The sequence below is a fragment of the Podarcis pityusensis genome (assembly GCF_964106645.2).
Source record: "Podarcis pityusensis genome assembly, chromosome: 4".
Taxonomy (NCBI): Eukaryota; Metazoa; Chordata; class Lepidosauria; order Squamata; family Lacertidae; genus Podarcis; species Podarcis pityusensis.
The window spans coordinates 9,053,111-9,073,564 of NC_138027.1; the positions used below are offsets into that span (position 1 = coordinate 9,053,111).

At 46.4% G+C, this 20,454-nt stretch overlaps 1 protein-coding gene across 1 annotated transcript; it reads right to left on the bottom strand.

Annotated features, from left to right (window-relative positions):
- Positions 1 to 203: 203 nt before the first annotated feature.
- THAP12 (THAP domain containing 12) lies at positions 204 to 17,090 on the bottom strand. Its single transcript, XM_081002020.1, has 5 exons — positions 16,905 to 17,090; positions 10,470 to 10,590; positions 7,505 to 7,612; positions 5,282 to 5,318; positions 204 to 3,370 (listed from the first exon to the last, which is right to left on the bottom strand). The coding sequence occupies exons 1-5, from the start codon at positions 16,991 to 16,993 to the stop codon at positions 1,431 to 1,433; spliced, it is 2,295 nt and encodes a 764-aa protein (XP_080858146.1). The 5' UTR covers positions 16,994 to 17,090; the 3' UTR covers positions 204 to 1,430.
- Positions 17,091 to 20,454: the final 3,364 nt, after the last annotated feature.

Consider the following 20,454-nt stretch of genomic DNA (forward strand, 5'->3'; position numbering starts at 1 on the left):
GTACCAGAATCCTCTCTGCATACAAGATCTGTGGCAGACACTCAGGGTTTGCTTGGCAGGTGACCCAAAACACAAAGTGTTCCTGGATGGGAACAGCAGCAGAATCTCTTTCCTGGGCCCTGTAAAAAGACCAATCATTTGTGTACACACACACACACACACAGCCTGCCCTATGGCCACAGCACACAGATAATACCAAAATAGCAAATTCACATTTTATTCTGGATGGAAATAAAACTATACAAAAATGTTTCCTTTGTTTGCCCAAAAAATACCAGCAGGAAAAAAATCTTCATAGGACTTCTACATTTTTCTTTAAAAAAAACCAAACCAAAACAGAACATATCCTCCACTTTGCTCTTCTGCCTAACTAGGCTTGCAATTCATATTCTGGAGGCTAGTAAAAACCTATAGATGCAAGTCTGGCCGACGCACAGTTTTAAATGCTCTTGGAATATAGTTTTCTGTTGTTGTTCCTTTTACAAGATAGCTTCATTTCTGGGGGGTGGAGAGCTCTCTTCCAGTCCTAAAAGTAGAGGAGAGGTCAAAGAGGGCCATCAGTCAATGGAACAGAAGGGAAACAAGGGCAGCAAGATGAAACAAGATGAAGTTAGCACACCCCTTTGAAAAAAAGACACATTCCTCCGGAATGGCCGGACTAGGATCACCGAAATGAGAAGGGGCCAAAAGCCCTTATGTAAAATCCTCTGTGCAGAGTGTTGTGGGAAGTCCTGCAAGTCTCAGGGGAACTGAACTCCAGACACATAAAAGAATTTCGACAACAGATTAGTTTAGGGCAGGGGTAACCATCACAAGGTTCTCTTGGTACCACAGACTCCAATGCCTATCAGCCCCAGCCAGCAAGGATGATGGAAGCTGGAGTCCAGTAACATTAGGAAGGCATGGATTAGACCCAATTCAAACTGCTCTAAATAGTTCATTTAAATGTATACCATTTTAGAAGATTTTCCTGTCCGGGGTTCAGGGAGACCCATAAGCCGAAACAGCAACAACCCGGCACATTTTGTTCATTTTTAAAGGGCATTTTTTAGTTATCTGGGCAGAAGTATGGCAACCCATGAACTGGGTTTCCCAAAAGCGAAGAGATTAAACTGTGTCGTATTGTAAGGGATGGCAGGTGGGGAAGAGAGAGCAGGCGCACAGTCGTGGCAACTGCAGACTCTGTGCAGTTTTAAATAATAAAAGCTTTACAGAACGGTAAATCGGGGCAGGAGAGGGTGGGGAGGTCAAGAAGCAACAAAACCTGAGCAATTGCTCAGGGCTTGTTGAGGAAACACGCCGTAGAAACAGAAAGATGCTTGCTGTGACCCAGCTCCTCCTCTTTCAGTTAGGAACCCCCAACCCTGCCTTTTTTTAAGGCAAAACCCAAGTCTCCAAAACAGACAAGAGAGAACTGCCCCGTTCCTGTGTTAAGTCTCTTCCGTCGCTTCTGAACTGTTAGGGGGAAGGAAATCCTCCTCTACTTTCTCGGGGTACTGCTTGATGTAGGTGTCGACCATCATATCCAAGTCGTGCTTAATGTCAAAGTTGATGTTGAGCAGGGCCAGGTGGCTTGACCTCTGCTGGGTCAAGGTGTTCCTTAGGTAGGCCTTCAAGCGCCTCCGGCCCACCTCAAATTTCTCGTTCTCCACCTTCATTATGGGCAGGATGGAGAGGACCTTGAGCAAGGCGTACACGTTGGGGAAAAACTTGATGTCGGGCAAATGGAGGGCTTCGTAAATGGTGGTGGGGAGCTCAATGTCCTTCCCTCTGTGCTTCCACTTGATTCTCCAGCAATGAAGCTCCGCGGAGAGCGTGTCAGGATTGGGGAGGTCGTTTTTGTGCATGTCGGCGTGGTGCTCCTCGGACGTGTTGAATTTGAGCTGCCCCATGACCGAGGGCACCAGAGACAAGCACTTCAGAGCCCTCAGGTGCTGCTCGGAGAAGATGTCTTTCAGCTCCTGAATTATGTGCTCCATGGTCGGGATGCTAAGGGCTTCCTTGTAGTAGTTTTCCGGGGTGATTTCGGAGTCCAAGCTCCCTTGCTGGGCACGGCTGAATTTGCCGGGCAGTTTGACGGGCAGGTCCAGCTTGGTGGCCAAGGTGGTGGCTTCCTCAAACCAGAACTCGTGGTACACCTCGATGTTCTCCATCACCTCGTTCAGGGAATGCAAGACCGCCGTCAAACTGCTGGCCGCAAAGAAGACGTCCGAGGTCTGGCCTTGGAGGTTTTTGCCAAAGGCCCTGGTGAAAGAGAGAATGTTTTTGATGATCACGACGGTGACCACAAAGTCGAAATCCGACAGGGCGGTGGAAAGCGTGCAAGCCCGGCTGGCAACCGAGCTGTTCCACCGGACGGAGGTGTCGTTTATGGAGTCCAGGCACAGCACCAGGGCTTGCATGAGGTCCACGACAATCTCAAAGGTGTCGTGGCGGCCCGTCCAGTGGGAACGCACCACTTCCTTCAGCTCATTCCCCCGTTCTTCGCTGTTCGGAAAGAGAATGGAGATGACGTTGTCCAGATCGGCTAGCAACTGGGGCGACTGATGGAAAAACGTGCAAACCTCCTCTATCTTTCCGAGGGCGATGGAAATGCCCAGGACTGGAATAGATTTGGCTAGCCAAATGTTCAAGGCACAGGAAGACGACAGCGTATAAACAGCCTGAGGGTATTTCTCTAAGATCCTTGTAGCCACGGTCTTCATTTTCGAGGCAAAGCCGCTGGAGACGATGTAGGCTTGGCCTCGACAGTACTCCATGTTCAAGCCCCACTTTTCGGTAATGGTCGTGTGGAACTTAACGGACAGGATTTCAGGGTCCGCCTCGTACGGCAAGAACCCTATGAATTCCTCCTTCAGGTTGTGAGAATCGTCCACAAACCTCACCAGCACCGGCAAGTGTTCCTCGCCGGCGAGATCCACCACCTCTTCCGTGATGATGGAGAAGAAGTGAGAGTCCCTGACCTCGCGGAGGGTCTCTTCCCGCACGCAGCTTTCGCATATCTCCAGCATTTGCTTCTGCTGGGCTTTGGAGCAGTAGGCGAGGTTCACAGCCGTGGTCTCAAACCGCTTCCGCAGAACCTCATCTCCGGAATTTATCCTGAATTCCAAGAGAGACTGGAAGTTGTCTGGAGTAAAGATCCCCTCAGGGAGTTCGTCAGCGCTGTGGCCGTCCAAAGGGATGTTCTGCTTCCCCATCAGGATTAAAATCTCAAACAGAGATTTAAGGTAATCTTTGTTTTCCCTCTCCTCTTGCGTTAAAGGGACATCGTCTTCGACCGGCTCGTCGCCGCCTTCCTCAGAGGCTGGGTTCCGCATGTCGTTGTCGACAGATTCCTGGTTCATCTTTTCCTGCTCAAAAGCTTCATCAACTAGGAGAGGAGATAAAGATATATTTAATATGGAAACGCCAGCAACACCAACTCATCATCTGCGGCGCTCCAGAACTCTTTGACCATGGGTAATCAACAATGGTGCCCCCTCCAGATGACATAGACTACAACTCCCATCATTCCTAGCAACTGGCCAGGTTGACAGGGGCTGCTGGGAGTTGGAGATCAGGACACCGAAATTGCACTATGCTGGTGACCCCCTTGGATCGGTGTTTCTCAAACATGGGCCCCCAGATGTTGTTGGACTACAACTCCCATCATCCCTAGCTAGCAGGACCAGTGGTCAGGGATGATGGGAGCTGTAGCCCAACAATGGTTGAGAAAGATGTACTGCCTTAGCCAATAGACAGCACTGCATGTCTAACAATATTAACAGCTGCACATACTTTTCAATTACCGTATTTTTCGCTCTATAGGGCGCACCTGACTATAGGACGCACCTAGTTTTCAGAAGGGGAAATCAAGCCTGTGCACTTCTCCCAGACCTTCTCCCTGCTATTGCGGGAGGTGGGGGAATTCCCCCATCTCCCGCAAAAGCCCACAGGAGGGAGAAGGGGCTCCTGTGGGCTTTTCGACCGAGCCTGTGGGGCTGGTGGTGGGGGGAAGCGCTGCTTTCCCCCACCGCCAGCCTCAAAACCAGGTCGGGGAGCCGCGCAAAGGCGTCGCGTGCCTTCCCGCTGCCCCCTGAGCCTGTGGGGCTGGTGGTGGGGGGAAGCGCTGCTTTCCCCCACCGCCAGCCTCAAAGACCAGACTCTCCTGGCTTCAGCGAAAGCAACGCGAAGCCTCCGGAGCGCAGGCTTCAGAGGCTTCGTGTTGCTATCGCTGAAGCCAGGGAGCCTGCATTCGCTCCATAGGACGCACACACATTTCCCCTTAATTTTTGGAGGGGGAAAAGTGCATCCTATAGAGCGAAAAATACGGTAATATTGCAATGTGATTTTGGTATACACATACATGTAACTTGTTTCTTTTTATTTGCATGTTTAATGACTATTTTAGATTGCCAACTGTAAACCACTCAATGGTGGAGGGCATATTAACTTTCTAGGAAGAACACGATACACATGTAATAAATTTCTCTTATCCCAATGAAGGACTCAGGCCCATTGCACACTTTAGGACAGGGCTAACCTGACATCTCCACCATCTGGAGGTGTATGCCTGAGGATCATTGGATCTGGAACGTTTTCACATACTAACACAGCCTGTCGAATTCTACCCATTATATTTTTATCTGAACCATCAGACTGAATTTCAGGAACCCAAAAGTCATAGCTGAAAAATACGACTTTCAAGCCCCAAAATAGCAACTAGACATTCCGTTTTGGCTACTGTAACCCTGGTTTAAGGAGCCATTTGGTGCCTAGCTTATATATCTGAGTTTCTAACATTGCTGGTAAGTGTCTCTGTAGGCCAGCATATGTCAACCTGACACCCTCCATATGCTTTGGGGCTGTAGTCCCAAATATATGGTTTGCGAAGGCTGCATGTGTTTGCAACCACATGGTTGTCCAAGGACTACTTTTGGTGTATGGCTAAGAATGCAGTGTATGAAAGCTTTGGACCTCTTCACCGTTCACCACACAGCAGACACGATTCAGCCAAAGTCCCATTGATTTAAAGGGAGAGAAGAGACTTAAAAATCATATGCTAAATTCTTCCACTGATACCAATAGGGTTTGGCTGGATTGTGCACAAGTCGCAATCCCAGGAGTTAAGAGAGCGTTTAATACCATCGAGTCATTGTATTGATGTAGGACATTTGCATTCAGCCTTTTACGCAAGGAGAAAGAGGCTTCCTGGAGAAACAGGACCAAAATATGATATTTTCTAATCATAAGCTAATTGCCTCCAGAGGTTATCTCTCCTTCAATTGTCCGATCAACTTACTCTTTTGCTGCTTTAATGTTCTTATTTCTTCTTCACTCTGAAGAGAGAAAAAAACAAGGTATTCTATGAGCCACCGACAAGTCACTAGAAATCTACTAATTTTATAAGCAGGAGTCTTTTGAATCCAAACGTATATTCCGGTCCATTAGGGATAAAACTGTCTTTGCCTGTGTGGCTTTGGAAGCTTACAGAAAGAAATGGGGTTTTATTTCATAGTAGTACCTCCTGGAAGTGTTCAGAGAACTGCACAGAGGAGGAAGAATACAGTGGTACCTCGGGTTAAGTACTTAATTCGTTCCGGAGGTCTGTATTTAACCTGAAACTGTTCTTCACCTGAAGCACCACTTTAGCTAATGGGGCCTCCCGCTGCCGCCAGAGCACGATTTCTGTTCTCATCCTGAAGCAAAGTTCTTAACCCGAGGTACTATTTCTGGGTTAGCCGAGTCTGTAACCTGAAGCGTATGTAACCTGAAGCGTATGTAACTCAAGGTACCACTGTATTTCACACTGCAAGGCACAAAAACCAAACCCTCCTCACTTTCCAAGTCCACAGAGAGCTGGGGAATGCTGAGAGGGGGTCGTGCCTCATATTATGCTGGGTTTTGGAGAAACGGCAAGAGGGACTTGCTCCACTTCTGGCTTCCTTCCACAAACTAAGAAGCCAGTCTGCACTCTGCAAGCATACCTGAGAGTTTGGGGGATGGGACGTTGACAGTGCCAACCACAATAGTTTAAGGCAAGTCAGCAAAGTCTTGTGTGCCCCAGTATATCTGAAGGAGTGTCTCCACCCCCATCATTCTGCCCGGACACTGAGGTCCAGTGCCGAGGGCCTTCTGGCGGTTCCCTCACTGCAAGAAGCCAAGTTACAGGGAACCAGGCAGAGAGCCTTCTCGGTGGTGGCGCCCGCCCTGTGGAACGCCCTCCCAGCAGATGTCAAAGAGAACAACAAGTACCAGACTTTTACAAGACATCTGAAGGCAGCCCTCTTTAGGGAAGCTTTTAATGTTTGATGCATTACTGTATTTTAATATTTTGTTGGAAGCCGCCCAGAGTGGCTGGGGAAGCCCAGCCACATGGGCGGGGTATAAATAATAAATTATTATTATTATTACAGCATCATCAGCCCAGGTGGCAGTGGAGGAAATGAGTGCTTTCCTCTGTTGCCTTTATATATATATTCCAATAAATAAATAAATATTCAACCCCGCATTTGGAAGAGACCCATCAAACAGTCAATTTCACAGAAGACCGAGGATGCTAAAACAAACAAGAGATTTGTAATTGAAGACACGGCAAAACATACAGTTTAGAAGAAAACCTGGCCTATTCCCATTCCTCTTGTACTGAACTAGACCGTTTGGGCATAACTGTATTGCTAGCCTCTCTGAAACTACTTAACAGTGCTAACTTCTCTCAGGGTGTTAACAGGTGCCAAAACGCTTTACGACTTTAGACTCCGTCTTTGTGACTGTGGTTATGTAGAGGACGTACCTCATTTTTTCAATCTGTTGCCTTATTTTTCTTCTGCAAATTTCCACCATTTTTTTCAGACCCAGTTGTGGAAGTAAAAGCAAATTAATCTGAATTGCAAAACAAACAAACAAACAAACCCAAAACCAATTTCTGCTGCCTCTTCACAAAATAAAGGTAAAGTTACCCCTGACCATTAGGTCCAATTGCAGAGGACTCTGGGGTTGCGGCACTCATCTCGCTCTATAGGCCGAGGGAGCCGGCGTTTGTCCATAGACAGCTTCCAGGTCATGTGGCCAGCATGACTAAGCCGCTTCTGGCGAACCAGAGCAGCGCACGGAAACGCCGTTTACCTTCCCGCCAGAGCGGTACCTATTTATCTGCTAGGTTGGCAGGAGCTGGGACCAAACAATGGGAGCTCACCCCGTTGCGGGGATTCAAACCGCCCACCTTCTGATCAGCAAGCCCTAGGCTCTGTGGTTTAGACCACAGCGCCACACGTGTCCCTCTTTCACAAAATAGGGTGACGCTATTAGCAGTGGTGGGACTCGACTTGGCAGTTTCTGAAGTTTGAGCCAGTTTTCTGCCTCCTCAGTAGTATAGTAAATAAATTATATTTTTCTGCTACTGGGAGTATATTGTCTTGTTATAATTTCTTTCTTACTTCTTTATTGTTTTGACTTCAAGCCACAACAGAGAACAAAGACTGACTGGTTGGCTTAGTTGTAGCATCTCAGTCCAAGGCAAACCTACCAGCTCTTTAATTCTCTTCCTGTGTCTGCTATGTGGGTTGTTCAAATGGCTCGTGAGGTCGAAAATTGTTGGCACGGCGTTGTCTCGTAAAACAGTCCTGTAGGGACTCTGCAAAGAGAAAAGCAAAAGTCTTCATCTCTCATTGTTTTACAGCATGTTTCTTTAAGTGGGGAAAAACAAGTTCCCAGGGAAGGCGCAGAGGGATTTCTCACCCCAGGTTACTATCCTTCATTTAGAATCAGGAGGGAGCCCTCTGGAAAACAGCAAACCACCAAAAGAGCATGTGGCGAATCTGCTTTTATATACCTTAGCTTTTGGATTTATGTCAACTCTTATCCATCCCTGCCAAGTACAGTTAAGTATGATTCTGATCAACTCTCAGAACCAACACGATGGCCAGAAACAATAACAATGTGAAAAACTTTATGGAATAATTCAAAACATCAAAACTAACAAACTGAAGTCTCTGAAAGTCCTTAAATGAATCACGGTGCCAGACTTTCCCCGGCAGAGAGCAAGCTGTGAAGCTTTGTATAATCAGAAAATGTCCAATTCTGATGTCCAACTCTGAACTCTGCTGAACAGTGTTTCCGGATAACAACTATTGTTTCGTTGAATTCTTCATCAGCCAATTAATTCAACACTCGTTAAGTAGCACAGTGACTACATAATCGCATGAGCACTGTTCCAGAGTATTTTTCATTTTTCATTATATCTATTCTAAAAAAGATTGGTTAATGAAGAAATTACATATCGTTCTACTTACACCGGGTAAAGTCTGGCACCGTGATTCATTTAAGGACTTTCAGAGACTTCAGTTTGTTAGTTTTGATGTTCTGAATTATTCCATAAAGTTTTTCACATTGTTATTGTTTCTGGCCATCGTGTTGCTTTTGATATTGCGAACTCTCAGAACTGCCTGGCCACAGAGACAAATAAATTCATTTAGGGCATTTATACCCCACCCTGTAGACCAAATACTCTCAGGAGCGGCTTACAAAATCAGTATTAAATCGGCTCCTGCCCTCAGGCGTGCAAGCAAAAGGGACACAACACACAAGGAAAAAGGAGCTGGGGGGAAGAGAGACTACGATGCACGTTTTCCAAGTTAACAGTTCTTATAAATCCAGCTAAAAGTAGCAACTCCTCACAGATGTTGCTGACATTTCTGGGTGCATTGCACTTAACAGGGCAACAGGGTTCCTGTCCCCCCCATCCCACCCCAGAAGAACTCTTCCCACCTGCCCTGCCCCCAGGCAAGACCAAGGAACCAAATGATCTGGATAATGGGAGGCTATTGAAACCAAACTGCTCTTAGAAGAAAGTTCTGCAAGCTGCCTCCCTGCCAAGACACCAGCAGGGAGAAAGAGTATTTTTTATGTTGGGACCAACCAAGTTGAAGTTGCATAAGAGGCATACTTTTAATGCACCAGCTGCACTCCTACAAAGTGCAACCAATGAATGAGACAAACACATTTGTAAAATGCATACACAGTCGTACCTCGGGTTAGATGTGCTTCAGGTCGAGCATTTTCAAGTTACACTCCGCGGCAACCCGTAAGTAACGGAGTGTGTTACTTCCGGGTTTCGCCGCACGCACAGACGCTCAAAATGACATCACACGCATGCGCGGAAGCGGCAAAATGTGATCCGCGCACGCACAATCGCTTCTTACGTTTTACTTGGGATGCGAATGGGGCTCCGGAATGGATCCCGTTCGCATCCAGAGGTACCACTGTATTCTGTGGGTATACAGCTCTCTGTGGAGTATCCTTTTAATGGCAGACATGAGTTTGCAACCATGTTTGGAGGAGAGGATGAACACTGCTGGGTTATAGTCTAGGGTTCTCAGACGAGCAAGTGATGAACAGTTTCTGGTCCCAGTTTCATTTATGTGATTGTTATGCTGGAGTTCTGAGACAACAAGGAAGGTAGCCAGCAAAATGTTGCCATACTTATACAGTGGGTGCTTGGGTTGCGAACGTGATCCGTGCGGGAGGCACGTTCGCAACCCGCAGCGTTTGCAACCCACAGTGCCGTGTCTGCGCACACGCGGGCTGCGATTCAGCGCTTCTGCACAAAGCGCGATTTAGTGCTTCTGCACATGCACTGAAACCCGGAAGTAACCCAATTCCGGTACTTCTGGGTTCAGCGCAGTGCGCAACCCGAAAACGTACAACCTGAAGCGTCTGTAACCCGAGGTATGACTGTACTTTGAATCCCCTCCCAACATCCAGCACTCTTGGAGAGAGGATTTTAAAAGGCAACTAGTGGGGGTTTTTTTACATGGGGGGGAAACAGCTGCTTTCAGGGAATTATATTAATGCATATGTGATTCTCATGCAAGCCCTTCCTCAAAAGGCTACCTGCCAATCCGGGGGGGGGGGGGCAGGGGGAGGCACCTGATGTTTTAAAGCAAAATTCTACACCAACGTAGCAAAAGTGAAGCCAGCTGCTTCTGCATCCCATGTGCAAGTTAATCCACTTGGCTATTTAAAATATTATTCTAAAAACGTTTTTGAGGCCATAAAACGCAATTTGATTTTAGAGATGGAATTCTCCCCAGCAGAGTTTCAGGCAAGGCCTCTTCAAGGAAACCCGGTATTTTCAATGGGAGAGCCAAATAGCTGCTTTTCTCCGACACGTACAGTGCCGATTCCCAGAACACCAATACACCCCCCTGCATTTTTTCATATTTAAGTAATCCTGCAAGGCTTAAAAGCACTGAAAGCACACAGGTTAGGCACGCACAGGAGAGGGCAGAAGGCAACCCACACATTCCAGCTGGCGGGAAGAGCCAGTCAATTAGCAACAGGCAGTAAATCAAGTCGCGAAAAGCATTTTGTTTGATAAGACGTTCCTGGGACTCCTGCTTCCGACACGAGTTAACGCAGGAGGAAGGCGGAATCCAGTTGCATGTCGCATAGGAAGCAGGAGACAATTACTGCCGATTCCTTTTACTTACGCTCCTACATATCATCGAGGTTTCAAAGTGCTTCGCGCACAGCCTGTAGTGCTTGTTCAATTGGTCGGGCGTCTTATCTTCCAAATCGGCCCTTCGGCAGTTCTCAACCCAACGCTGACATCTGCAAAAGATAACAGGTCATTAGCTCCCAAAACAATAGTTGCCAGAGAAGGCGCTGCTCCTCCACCAAACAGATAAAGTCATTTAGAGGTGCCTGTGAGCCACGCTGCGTTTATGCAAGACGGCTCTGGGAAGAGAAAAAGTCCAACCAAGTCTCTGCAGGAACTAGGACTCTGCCACTCCTTTATATTGCTTTCTACACGTCTTAGTGAGTGCTGATCCTATGCTACTTGATGTACCCGTTAGGACCATTTAACTGCTGGTGAAGAGTTACTATCGAAACAGTTCATCATCCGGAAGAACTGTTCCGTTCTCCACGTTTTGGAGCATCCATTGTTGCACGGTCACAGGACTTTGACTGTTGAAAGGCTTGTTTGCCTCTTTGACGCTTATGGACTATACAGTAGTACCTCGGGTTAAGTACTTAATTCGTTCTGGAGGTCCGTTTTTAACCTGAAACTGTTCTTCACCTGAGGTACCACTTTAGCTAATGGGGCCTCCCGCTGCTGCTGCTGCACAATTTCTGTTCTCATCCTGAAGCAAAGTTCTTAACCTGAGGTACTATTTCTGGGTTAGCAGAGTATGTAACCTGAAGCGTCTGCAACCTAAAGCGTCTTTAACCTGAGGTACCACTGTATTGCCTTATGTTGGGCATGCAACAGTGATAGACTTTCAATATCTGTGATTCTATTACATACTTTCTGTTTAAGAATTACTACGCTTGGAGCTTCCATTATTGCACGACTACAGGATTGTGACTGTTGAATGGCCTGTTTGCCTCTGTGACTCCATTATATATTTTCTGTTTAAGAATTGTGAAATACAGTGGACACTCAGGCTGCGAACGTGATCCGTGCGGGATGCACATTCGCAAGCCGCAGCATTCGCAACCCGTGTCTGTGCACACGCGGGTTGTGATTTGGCGCTTCTGCGCATGCCTGACCACCGAAACCCAGAAGTAACCTGTTCCGGTACCTCTGGGTTTTGGGAGTCCATAACCCGAAGAAACACAACCTGAAGCGGCTGCAAATATACAAACAAATATATAAAAGGAGGTCACATAGAGGAGGGAGAAAGGTTGTTTTCTGCTGCTCCAGAGAAGCGGACACGGAGCAATGGATCCAAACTACAAGAAAGAAGATTCCACCTAAACATTAGGAAGAACTTCCTGACAGTAAGAGCTGTTCGACAGTGGAATTTGCTGCCAAGGAGTGTGGTGGAGTCTCCTTCTTTGGAGGTCTTTAAGCAGAGGCTTGACAACCATATGTCAGGAGTGCTCTGATGGTGTTTCCTGCTTGGCAGGGGGTTGGACACGATGGCCCTTGTGGTCTCTTCCAACTCTATGATTCTATGATTCTATGATTCTATGAACCCGAGGTATGACTTGGAGCTTCCGTTATTGCACAGTTACAGGATTGTGACTGTTGAAAGGCTTGTTTGCCTCTGTGACTCCATTATATATTTTCTGTTTAAGAAATGTGAAATAATACATGTTACAAAGATTTGGTTAAAACATTATTAGCCACGTGTTGCTTGTGATTTTTTAGAGTTACTCCTTTATATTGGGCATGACTGGACCATTCGGTGCAGGCAAGCAGTGGGATTACCTGGGCTCAGGTGAGGCTACCTGTTGCCTCTTCGCATAAATCAGGAGGCCAGGCCAGTGAATGGTGCAGAAACAAAGGCGTGGACTTCTCACAGGTCAGGTAGGTAATTCCTCCTCTAATACACTCAAGGGAATACCTCTGCCAGGCATAGGCAAACTTGGCCTTCCAGATGTTTGGGACTACAATTCCCACCATCCCTGACCACTGGTCCTGTTAGCTAGGGATGATGGGAATTGTAGTCCCAAACATCTAGAGGGCCAGAGTTTGCCTATGCCTGACCTATGCATTTACCTGGTAGTCAGAGGCAACAAGGAATTGCATGAAGGTAAGACAGAGGCAGTGACAGATTTTACTTTCTTGGGTTCCATGATCACTGCAGATGGTGACAGCAGTCACGAAATTAAAAGGCGCCTGCTTCTTGGGAGAAAAGCAATGACAAACCTAGACAGCATCTTAAAAAGCAGAGACATCACCTTGCCGACAAAGGTCTGTCTAGTTAAAGCTATGGTTTTCCCAGTAGTGATGTATGGAAGTGAGAGCTGGACCCTAATGAAGGCTGATCGCCAAAGAATTGATGCTTTTGAATTATGGCGCTGGAGGAGACTCTTGAGAGTCCCATGGACTGCAAGAAGATCAAACCTCTCCATTCTGTAGGAAATCAGCCCTGAGTGCTCACTGGAAGGACAGATCCTGAAGCTGAGGCTCCAGTACTTTGGCCACCTCATGAGAAGAGAAGACTCCCTGGAAAAGACCCTGATGTTGGGAAAGATGGAGGGCACAAGGAGAAGGGGATGACAGAGGACGAGATAGTTGGACAGTGTTCTCAAAGCAACGAGCATGAGTTTGACCAAACTGCGGGAGGCAGTGGAAGACAGGAGTGCCTGGTGTGCTCTGGTCCAGGGGGTCGGACACGACTAAACAACAAGACAGAGGAACCCCAGGCCCAAGGCAGAAATGCAGCAGGCTGCTGATGCGAACCTGCTAGTCCATTTTTTGGGACAGTAACTTTTGGCAGCTCGTTTACAAGGCTGATATAAATGTAAACCTTTTGGGAAGCATTAAAATTGGAGATTCACTTCACTGTTAATTCAGAAAGTAGTGCCACTGGTATCAGAAATTTAGGAAACACCAACTTTTTAATAAAAATCTCAGTTAAGACAGTCAGGGTAAAAGTGCACTTTCATAGTCAAGGTCTGGATTTAGCTCGGTTGTTCAGTCAGCTTTAACCATCTGACTTTCGTGAAACAGGAATGAAGCACAAACCAACCCTTGCTTAAAGGCTCACGCCACTGGGGCAAAAAGCTCTCACCAGAAGGAATGGTGGGATATATGTATGAATGAATAAACAAACAGGCTTCTGTCTGATTATTCATTGCCTCAAATAATGTTCCTTCCTCCTGTGAGAAAGGTATAGAAAAAGGAAAGCATCTCAAGAGAGAATTTATTTCCATCTTGCACCTGCTGATGAATGAGCAACGGCTTAATGGCAGGAAGGTATCCCAGAGAACTATGATGCTGACATGACATTTTCAATTATTTTCTTGTTGCCAGATGGCCCTCTAAGGAACAATTTTATAAATTCTGAACAGTAGATCCAATAACAAGAATGGTCACTATGTTTTTGGGGTGAGTGGGGGGTAAATCGGAAGAAGATCCAGGTGTATCCGTGCAGTTTTTCAAATCCTAATGAAGTCACACTTATCATGCTATTTCTGGATTGACAGATGTTGAAATTTTCAAGCAAAAGCCGTGATGAAGCATGCAAAATATATTCTAAGGAGCCACATCAGCACGTATGTTTTGGACGATCGCCCACATCTCGGAAAAGTTCAGCTGTGAAACTAAATCTGTGTAAAACAAACTACGTATATGATTTTCATACTAAACCACATCTGCTATTTTGTACAGCTGTGGAAATTCTTTTGACACTATAAGGCGGTTTGAGAAACCAAAGTGAAACAATTATTCAACCTCTAATTCATGAAGTGTCTCCCGATAAATGTGTTTAAACGGTTTCAAACTATTCTTGACTGGAAAGAGAACCAAAAATCGGTTTACGAACTCCACAAAACCGGAAGCGGTGTCCTGTCCCGGTTTGCGAACTTTACCTCATTCTAAGAACGGAATCTGAACGGTGGAAGGGCACCGGCAGCGGGAGGCCTCATTAGGGAAAGCACGCCTCGGTTTAAGAACCATTTCCGGAACGGATTAAGTTTGTAAACCGAGGTACCATTATAGGAAAACCAAGCTGCAATAGCACAGTAATCAAACTGTGTACACCCATATGTGTGAATGTGTCCCTGAAGCTATCCTCAACTGAACAGCAATATATCCATGTGTATTTTGGGATAGCTCAGTTGGTTAGAGGACGGGACTCTTAATCCCAGGGTTGTGGGTCTGAGTCAAAGGATGTTGGGCAAAGCGGTACAAAAAAGTAAATGCTTTTATTTTAACTGTAAGCCAAGCTGACTTTCTGTCAGGGAAAATGGTAGGGTATAAATAAATATAAATTTTAATACACACACACACACACACACACTCTTAATATTATTACTCAAGTGACAGCGCTATTGTAATGAGCAAAACGTGTCCCTAAGGCAGTGTTAGAAACTGAGATATGAAAGCTAGGAGCTAAATGCTACCTTAAACCGAGGTTACGGGCGCAACAACAGAATGCCTAGCTGAGCTTTTTTATAATATACAAAGCTGAAAATGAATGAACTGCAGCTAAAATACTATGTTCATTTTTCCCATGGTCTAGTCCTTCCTCTGCCCACCCCCCTAATCTTCCTAAGAGGATCTCTTCTCCACTCTTCAGAGAGTAGCTGGAAGTCGGGAGGCAGAAAAGGGTCCTCCTTTCCTTCCCCTCTGCAGTTTTAATCTGAAATCTTAGGTGCACAGAGCTGAGAAACTGCTCACGCCAATGAAATTCCCTGTCGCAAAATGCGCCTGGAACAATGGGAGTTTTGAATGCTTCGCTAAGGGGAACAGTAATCTAGCAGTGAATGCATTAAATGACCTTTTAAATGTGTTTTTGGGGGGTGAGGTTATTGGTCTATTTTCGATCTTCTGCCTTGTTTTTAATGTACAGTCATACCTCAGGTTACAGACGCTTCGGGTTGCGCGATTTCAGGTTGCACACTGTGCTGAACCCGGAAGTACCGGAATGGGTTACTTCTGAGTTTCGGCGCTTGCGCAGAAACGCTAAATTGCGGTTTGCGCATGCACAGAAGCGCCAAATCACGACCTGCGCATGCACAGACATGGCACTGCAGGTTGCAAACGTGTCTCCTGCACGGATCACATTCGCAACCCGAGCGTCCACTATATTCTTTTGTTCTCGTTTTGTGTGTGTGTGGCGAACTGCCCAGTGACACCGCCAAAGGGCAGCATACATGTGTGCAGCAGCAAATACAGTGGTACCTCTGGTTGCGAACGGGATCCGTTCCAGAGGCCCATTCGAAACATGAAAAGAATGCAACCTGCAGCAGCGCATCTGTGCACGCGCGGGTTGCGATTCGCCGCTTCTGCGCATGCGGCAAAACCCAGAAGTAACCCTTTCCAGTACTTCCGGGTCGCCGCAGGACATAACCTGAAAGAACATAACATGAAGCAGATGTAACATGAGAGATGTAACATGCTGAGCTGAGGGGGCATAAAGTAATAATGACAATAAAATCTACACATATATTTTCATCTTCTGAAAAGATCTGAAACAAAACAACTGCACCCAGAGGAATTATGGGAAAATAAGAAGTATGGGAGAAGGGGAGCTAAATTTCGCCTCTGCCCAACGCAAAAAAACATGTCCGCCACTGAATAACGCCCAAATGCATCCCCACCTTCAGGTTCGCGGCAAACACACGCATACGCCTAAAAATTCAAAAACATTTTAGAACCTTTTTATGCACGCAACCACGGCGGCTAGAATTTTAATAGCAAAAAACTGGAAAGGTGACTTAATCCCCTCAAAAATTGACTGGCAGGTGAAGTTGATAGAATATCTGGAACTTGCAAAAATGACTGGGAGAATAAAAGGAAACTCAAAACAGAAAGTGAGCAAAGATTGGACCATATTTAAAGAATATCTAAAGAAGTATTGTGATAATGCATATCTCCTTACAGGTCTAGACTGAATCTTGTATATTATGGAAGCTACAAAAGTATAAATCTCTCTTGATATGTAACAGATAAAAAAAGGAAATGCGTACATAAGACCAATAACGTGTAAAAAGCACAACAATGTGAATCGGAAGTCAAAAGTGTGTCTGATGTTAAATGATGTGTAGTTAGTTAGTGTCCAGTTGGTATGTTGGTTCTGTACTGGTTCGTTTGTGTTGTTTTTTATGTTCTATATGTAAATTGTTTTGCAATAAAGGAAATGGTATTCCCCCTTCTCGCACGCACGTGTTCCATGTCGAACACGGGTCCGCCGCTGCGTAACGTGTGAACCTGCCTCTGATGCCTAAACGCATCCCCACCTTCAGGCTCGCGGCACACACACGCATACGGCCAGAATGCGCGGGGCTCATCCGAGGTTTACCGTTCTCGCACGCACGTGTCCCATGTCGAACACGTGTCCGCCGCTGCGTAACGTGTGAACGCGCTTCCACGCCAACCCAGGCTCGGGCCCGCGGTTTCTTTCCTCTACACCCCCCCCAATAACCTCCATCCTCTTGCCCCCGCCCCCCCAAAAAAGGAAACTGACCGGGCGGGGTCCCGCGGGAAGCGAAAGAAGGCCAGGTCGCTCTGGGTGCTCTTGCGGGTGCAGTTCGGGGCGGCGCAGAAATTCGGCATCCTCGGCGGCGGCTCCTCGGGACGCCCCGCGAGCGCGGCCCTCGGCGCGGACTGAGGAGAGCGAGAGAACCCTGCCGCCGCCGCCGCCCGCCCTCCCGCCTCCTTCCCACCATGCACCGCGCCGCCCCCTCTGGAGAACCAACACCATCGAGGCGGCCGCGCAGGCGCGGTGAGGCGCGCGCGCCTGCGCACAGCGAAGAACCTACTCTTAAAGAACTCACCCTTTCCCCACGCAAGCCACGCCTCCGCTGCCCCGCACGACGTCGCCCTTTAGAGGGGTTAAGGCGAACCAGACTTCCGGATTCCTTTCGGAGCGCCGCCATGTGCGGGGCGCTGAATAATAATTACGAATAAATTTATACAGTAACGCGTATGGTTTTAATTCTGCCGCTGTTTGACTGGTTGGTTTTTGTTATGTACTGAGTTGAATAGGATCCAAAATGCAGCAGTCTGATTGGTCCCACAACAATAGGATCCAGAATGCAGCAGTCTGATTGGTCCTAGAACAATAGGATTCAGAATGCAGCAGTCTGATTGGTCCGCAGGAGCCACCCAATCCAGCTCCAGGTGGAAGTGAATCTGCAACCTGATTGGCCTACAGGAGGATCCCGGAATTAGCCAATCACGTGCGGCCCATTGTGTAAATAATGTATATAAAGCAGACATTTCGGGGGAACTTCCATTCCTCACTACTATGAGCTGAATAAAGAGCATGAAATCCACACTCGGCTCCTAGTATATTTCAGTTTTCTTTTTTAAAAAATGGATTTTCTGTGCTCGCTGAATGAGCTTGGTCCAGTCTAGCCTACCTCATAGGGTTGGTTGTGGGGATGAAATGGTTAGGAGGAGAGTCATGTACACCAGCCTTGAGACCCTCAGACGATAAAGGTTTTATGTAAATGAAATAAATAAATGAAAGTAAATAATAATGTTTATTTAAAATGGATTTTGTTGCCTTCCTCCCCCCACAACTCTGTGCCTTATCTTTTATCAGCAAGCCGCCATGAGTCCCTGTCAAGGCACAGAGCAGAAGGAGACAGGAGGGGTGGTTGGAATTGGCACTGATATTATTTATTATCGTATTTATTAGATATGATGATGATGCCTGGTGCTTTAGTTGAGATTCCTGCATTGCAGCCTTCCCTGTCCCTCCCACCAGACAATTATATTTCTTTAGCTCAGCAGAACTCGATGCTTTTATTTTATTTTTAAAGGCAAAGGAGAAAGGATGTGAAGGAACCTAAGAGACATCGCATAAAAGGAAAAACGAACGGGGAAGGAAGAGGAAAGCAAGTGGTACAGCCACTTGCGTTGTTTACTGGCAACCGGAATTATCTCACGATTCCCATAACCCCTGATGCCCTTTGCCTTTGGAGCTTTCCGCCTGTCTCTCTTTAACTGTGCGGACTCAGGTCTCCCGCGGGATACCCGGATGCAGATCTCCTGCGCCTGCGCGCTTTCTGCCATGCAAATAAGAAGGAATCCCACCCCTCTCTTCTGTCGCGAGACGTTCAAATGCGCCTGCGCCTTGGAGGAGCCTGAAGCGGGAAGGTTGTGCGCATGCGCAAGGAGAGGGTTGTGAGAGCTAGAAAATAACATGATTTTTAAAGGCAAACCAGACAAATGGATGGTCGGAGCAGGGGGAATAACACAATAGTAAGACGAGGTCGAGGACAGCAGAAAGGTGATGGACTTTTGCCGTGTCCTACTACCATATTTCAGAGGAGCAGTGGAATGTGCAAAAGCCCAACAGGCTCTCACCAATATTTTTAGTTTGAAAACTGCCTTGTGGTCCTTGGATGAAAGGCAGTATAGAAATTTAATTAATAATAATAAGAATAGGTTTGGGACACACCAAGCTCATCCTGGACTCTTAGGGGGCTGAGGAGCACATCAACATCTACATTGAGAAGTGAGAGAGGAAGGGATATTGATTTTGTGTTTCCATTTTGATAATTTGATTTTTATATTCTGATTTTATGTTGTAGCCGCCCCGAGACCTGCGGGTATAATAGGGTGGTATAGAAATTTAATAAATAATTATTGATTTTATTGATTTTTATATTTTTTTTAGAGGATGGTAAGAAAGGGGACTGCCTTGCCGTGGCGAAGGGGTCATAGTGGAGAGTTTTGACCAAACGCGATCCACCTGCAGCAGGAACCGGCAAGCCACTCCAGTATCCCTGCCAAGAAAACTCCTTGGACAAACCATAAAGAAGGCTGATCGCCGAAGAATTGATGCTGTTGAATTATGGTGCTGGAGGAGACTCTTGAGAGTCCCATGGACTGCAAGAAGATCAAACCTATCCATTCTGAAAGAAATCAGCCCGGAGTGCTCACTGGAAGGACAGATCCTGAAGCTGAGGCTCCAATACTTTGGCCACTTCATGAGAAGAGAAGACTCCCTGGAAAAGACCCTGATGTTGGGAAAGATGGAGGGCACAAGGAGAAGGGGATGACAGAGGACGAGATAGTTGGACAGTGTTCTCGAAGCTACCAGCATGAGTTTGACTGAATTGCGGGAGGCAGAGGAAGACAGGAGTGCCTGGCGTGCTCTGGTCCATGGGGTCACGAAGAGTCGGACACGACTGGAGAATGAAGCTGTTAGACTATGCTGAGTTGGACAAATTGACCGGGAAAATTAGATACTTAAGAGACCAAAAGTTCATCGAGGACTGGGGGAAATTTGTGGAATATCTGGAAAGTATAAGTGAGGGACAGATAACGCTAGAGGGGTTTAAAAAAGCACTGTGAAAAAACTGAGAAGTATTGTCTAAAGAGAAAGGAAATCAAGGGTATAAACAATGACAATATAAATTAGGAAATGCGTATCTAAAATAATGACTATGGATGATTTACGGAGAAGCTGAAGGAAGTCCAGAAAAGAAGCAATTTGTGAAAATTGGATGTGAAAATTTTATGTATGTTTTGTTTTGTTGTAAATTAATAAAAAAATTCAAAAAAAAAAAAAGAGTCGGACACGACTAAACAACAACAACAAAGAAAGGGGATTGCTTGTGATCTTATCTGTAAGCCACCTTGTCCCTGGACAGGGGAAAAGGCATATAAATAAATGTATTATTATAATAATCCACTGAACAATAACTCTTCGGCTAATTTGAGGGAAGTCAGAGCAGTCCTGCTTTTCCTGATGGAAGGCAATATTATTTTTTTGACATCCTCCTAACCGTGTTCACTCGAAAGCAAGCCCCACTGTCTTCAAGGAAGCTTATGCTGAATTAAACTTGCAGCCGTTTGTGTGTGCTGAAGAAGGCTTGGATGGAGGCTTCATTCACTGCCCTGGGTTGCAAGGAAGGAAGGTTCCTTCCTTTGAAAAATCCCACAGGGTATGCGATTCCTCTGAGGAATGCAGTTTGAAATATAGGTTTGATTACTGAGAGTGTGGCGAGCTGAACTCCTTCAGAAATCTGCTCTGGAGTTTATTGCCGCATATTTATTTA

Coding starts and splice junctions, on each gene's coding strand:
- THAP12 (XM_081002020.1), bottom strand. CDS start 16,993: ATGCCGAATTTCTGCGCCGCCCCGAACTGCACCCGCAAGAGCACCCAG. Junction 7,613..10,469: donor CCTCGATGATATGTAGGAGC/GTAAGTAAAAGG, acceptor TTCTCTTTGCAG/AGTCCCTACAGGACTGTTTT. Junction 5,319..7,504: donor GGAAGAGAATTAAAGAGCTG/GTAGGTTTGCCT, acceptor TTCTCTCTTCAG/AGTGAAGAAGAAATAAGAAC.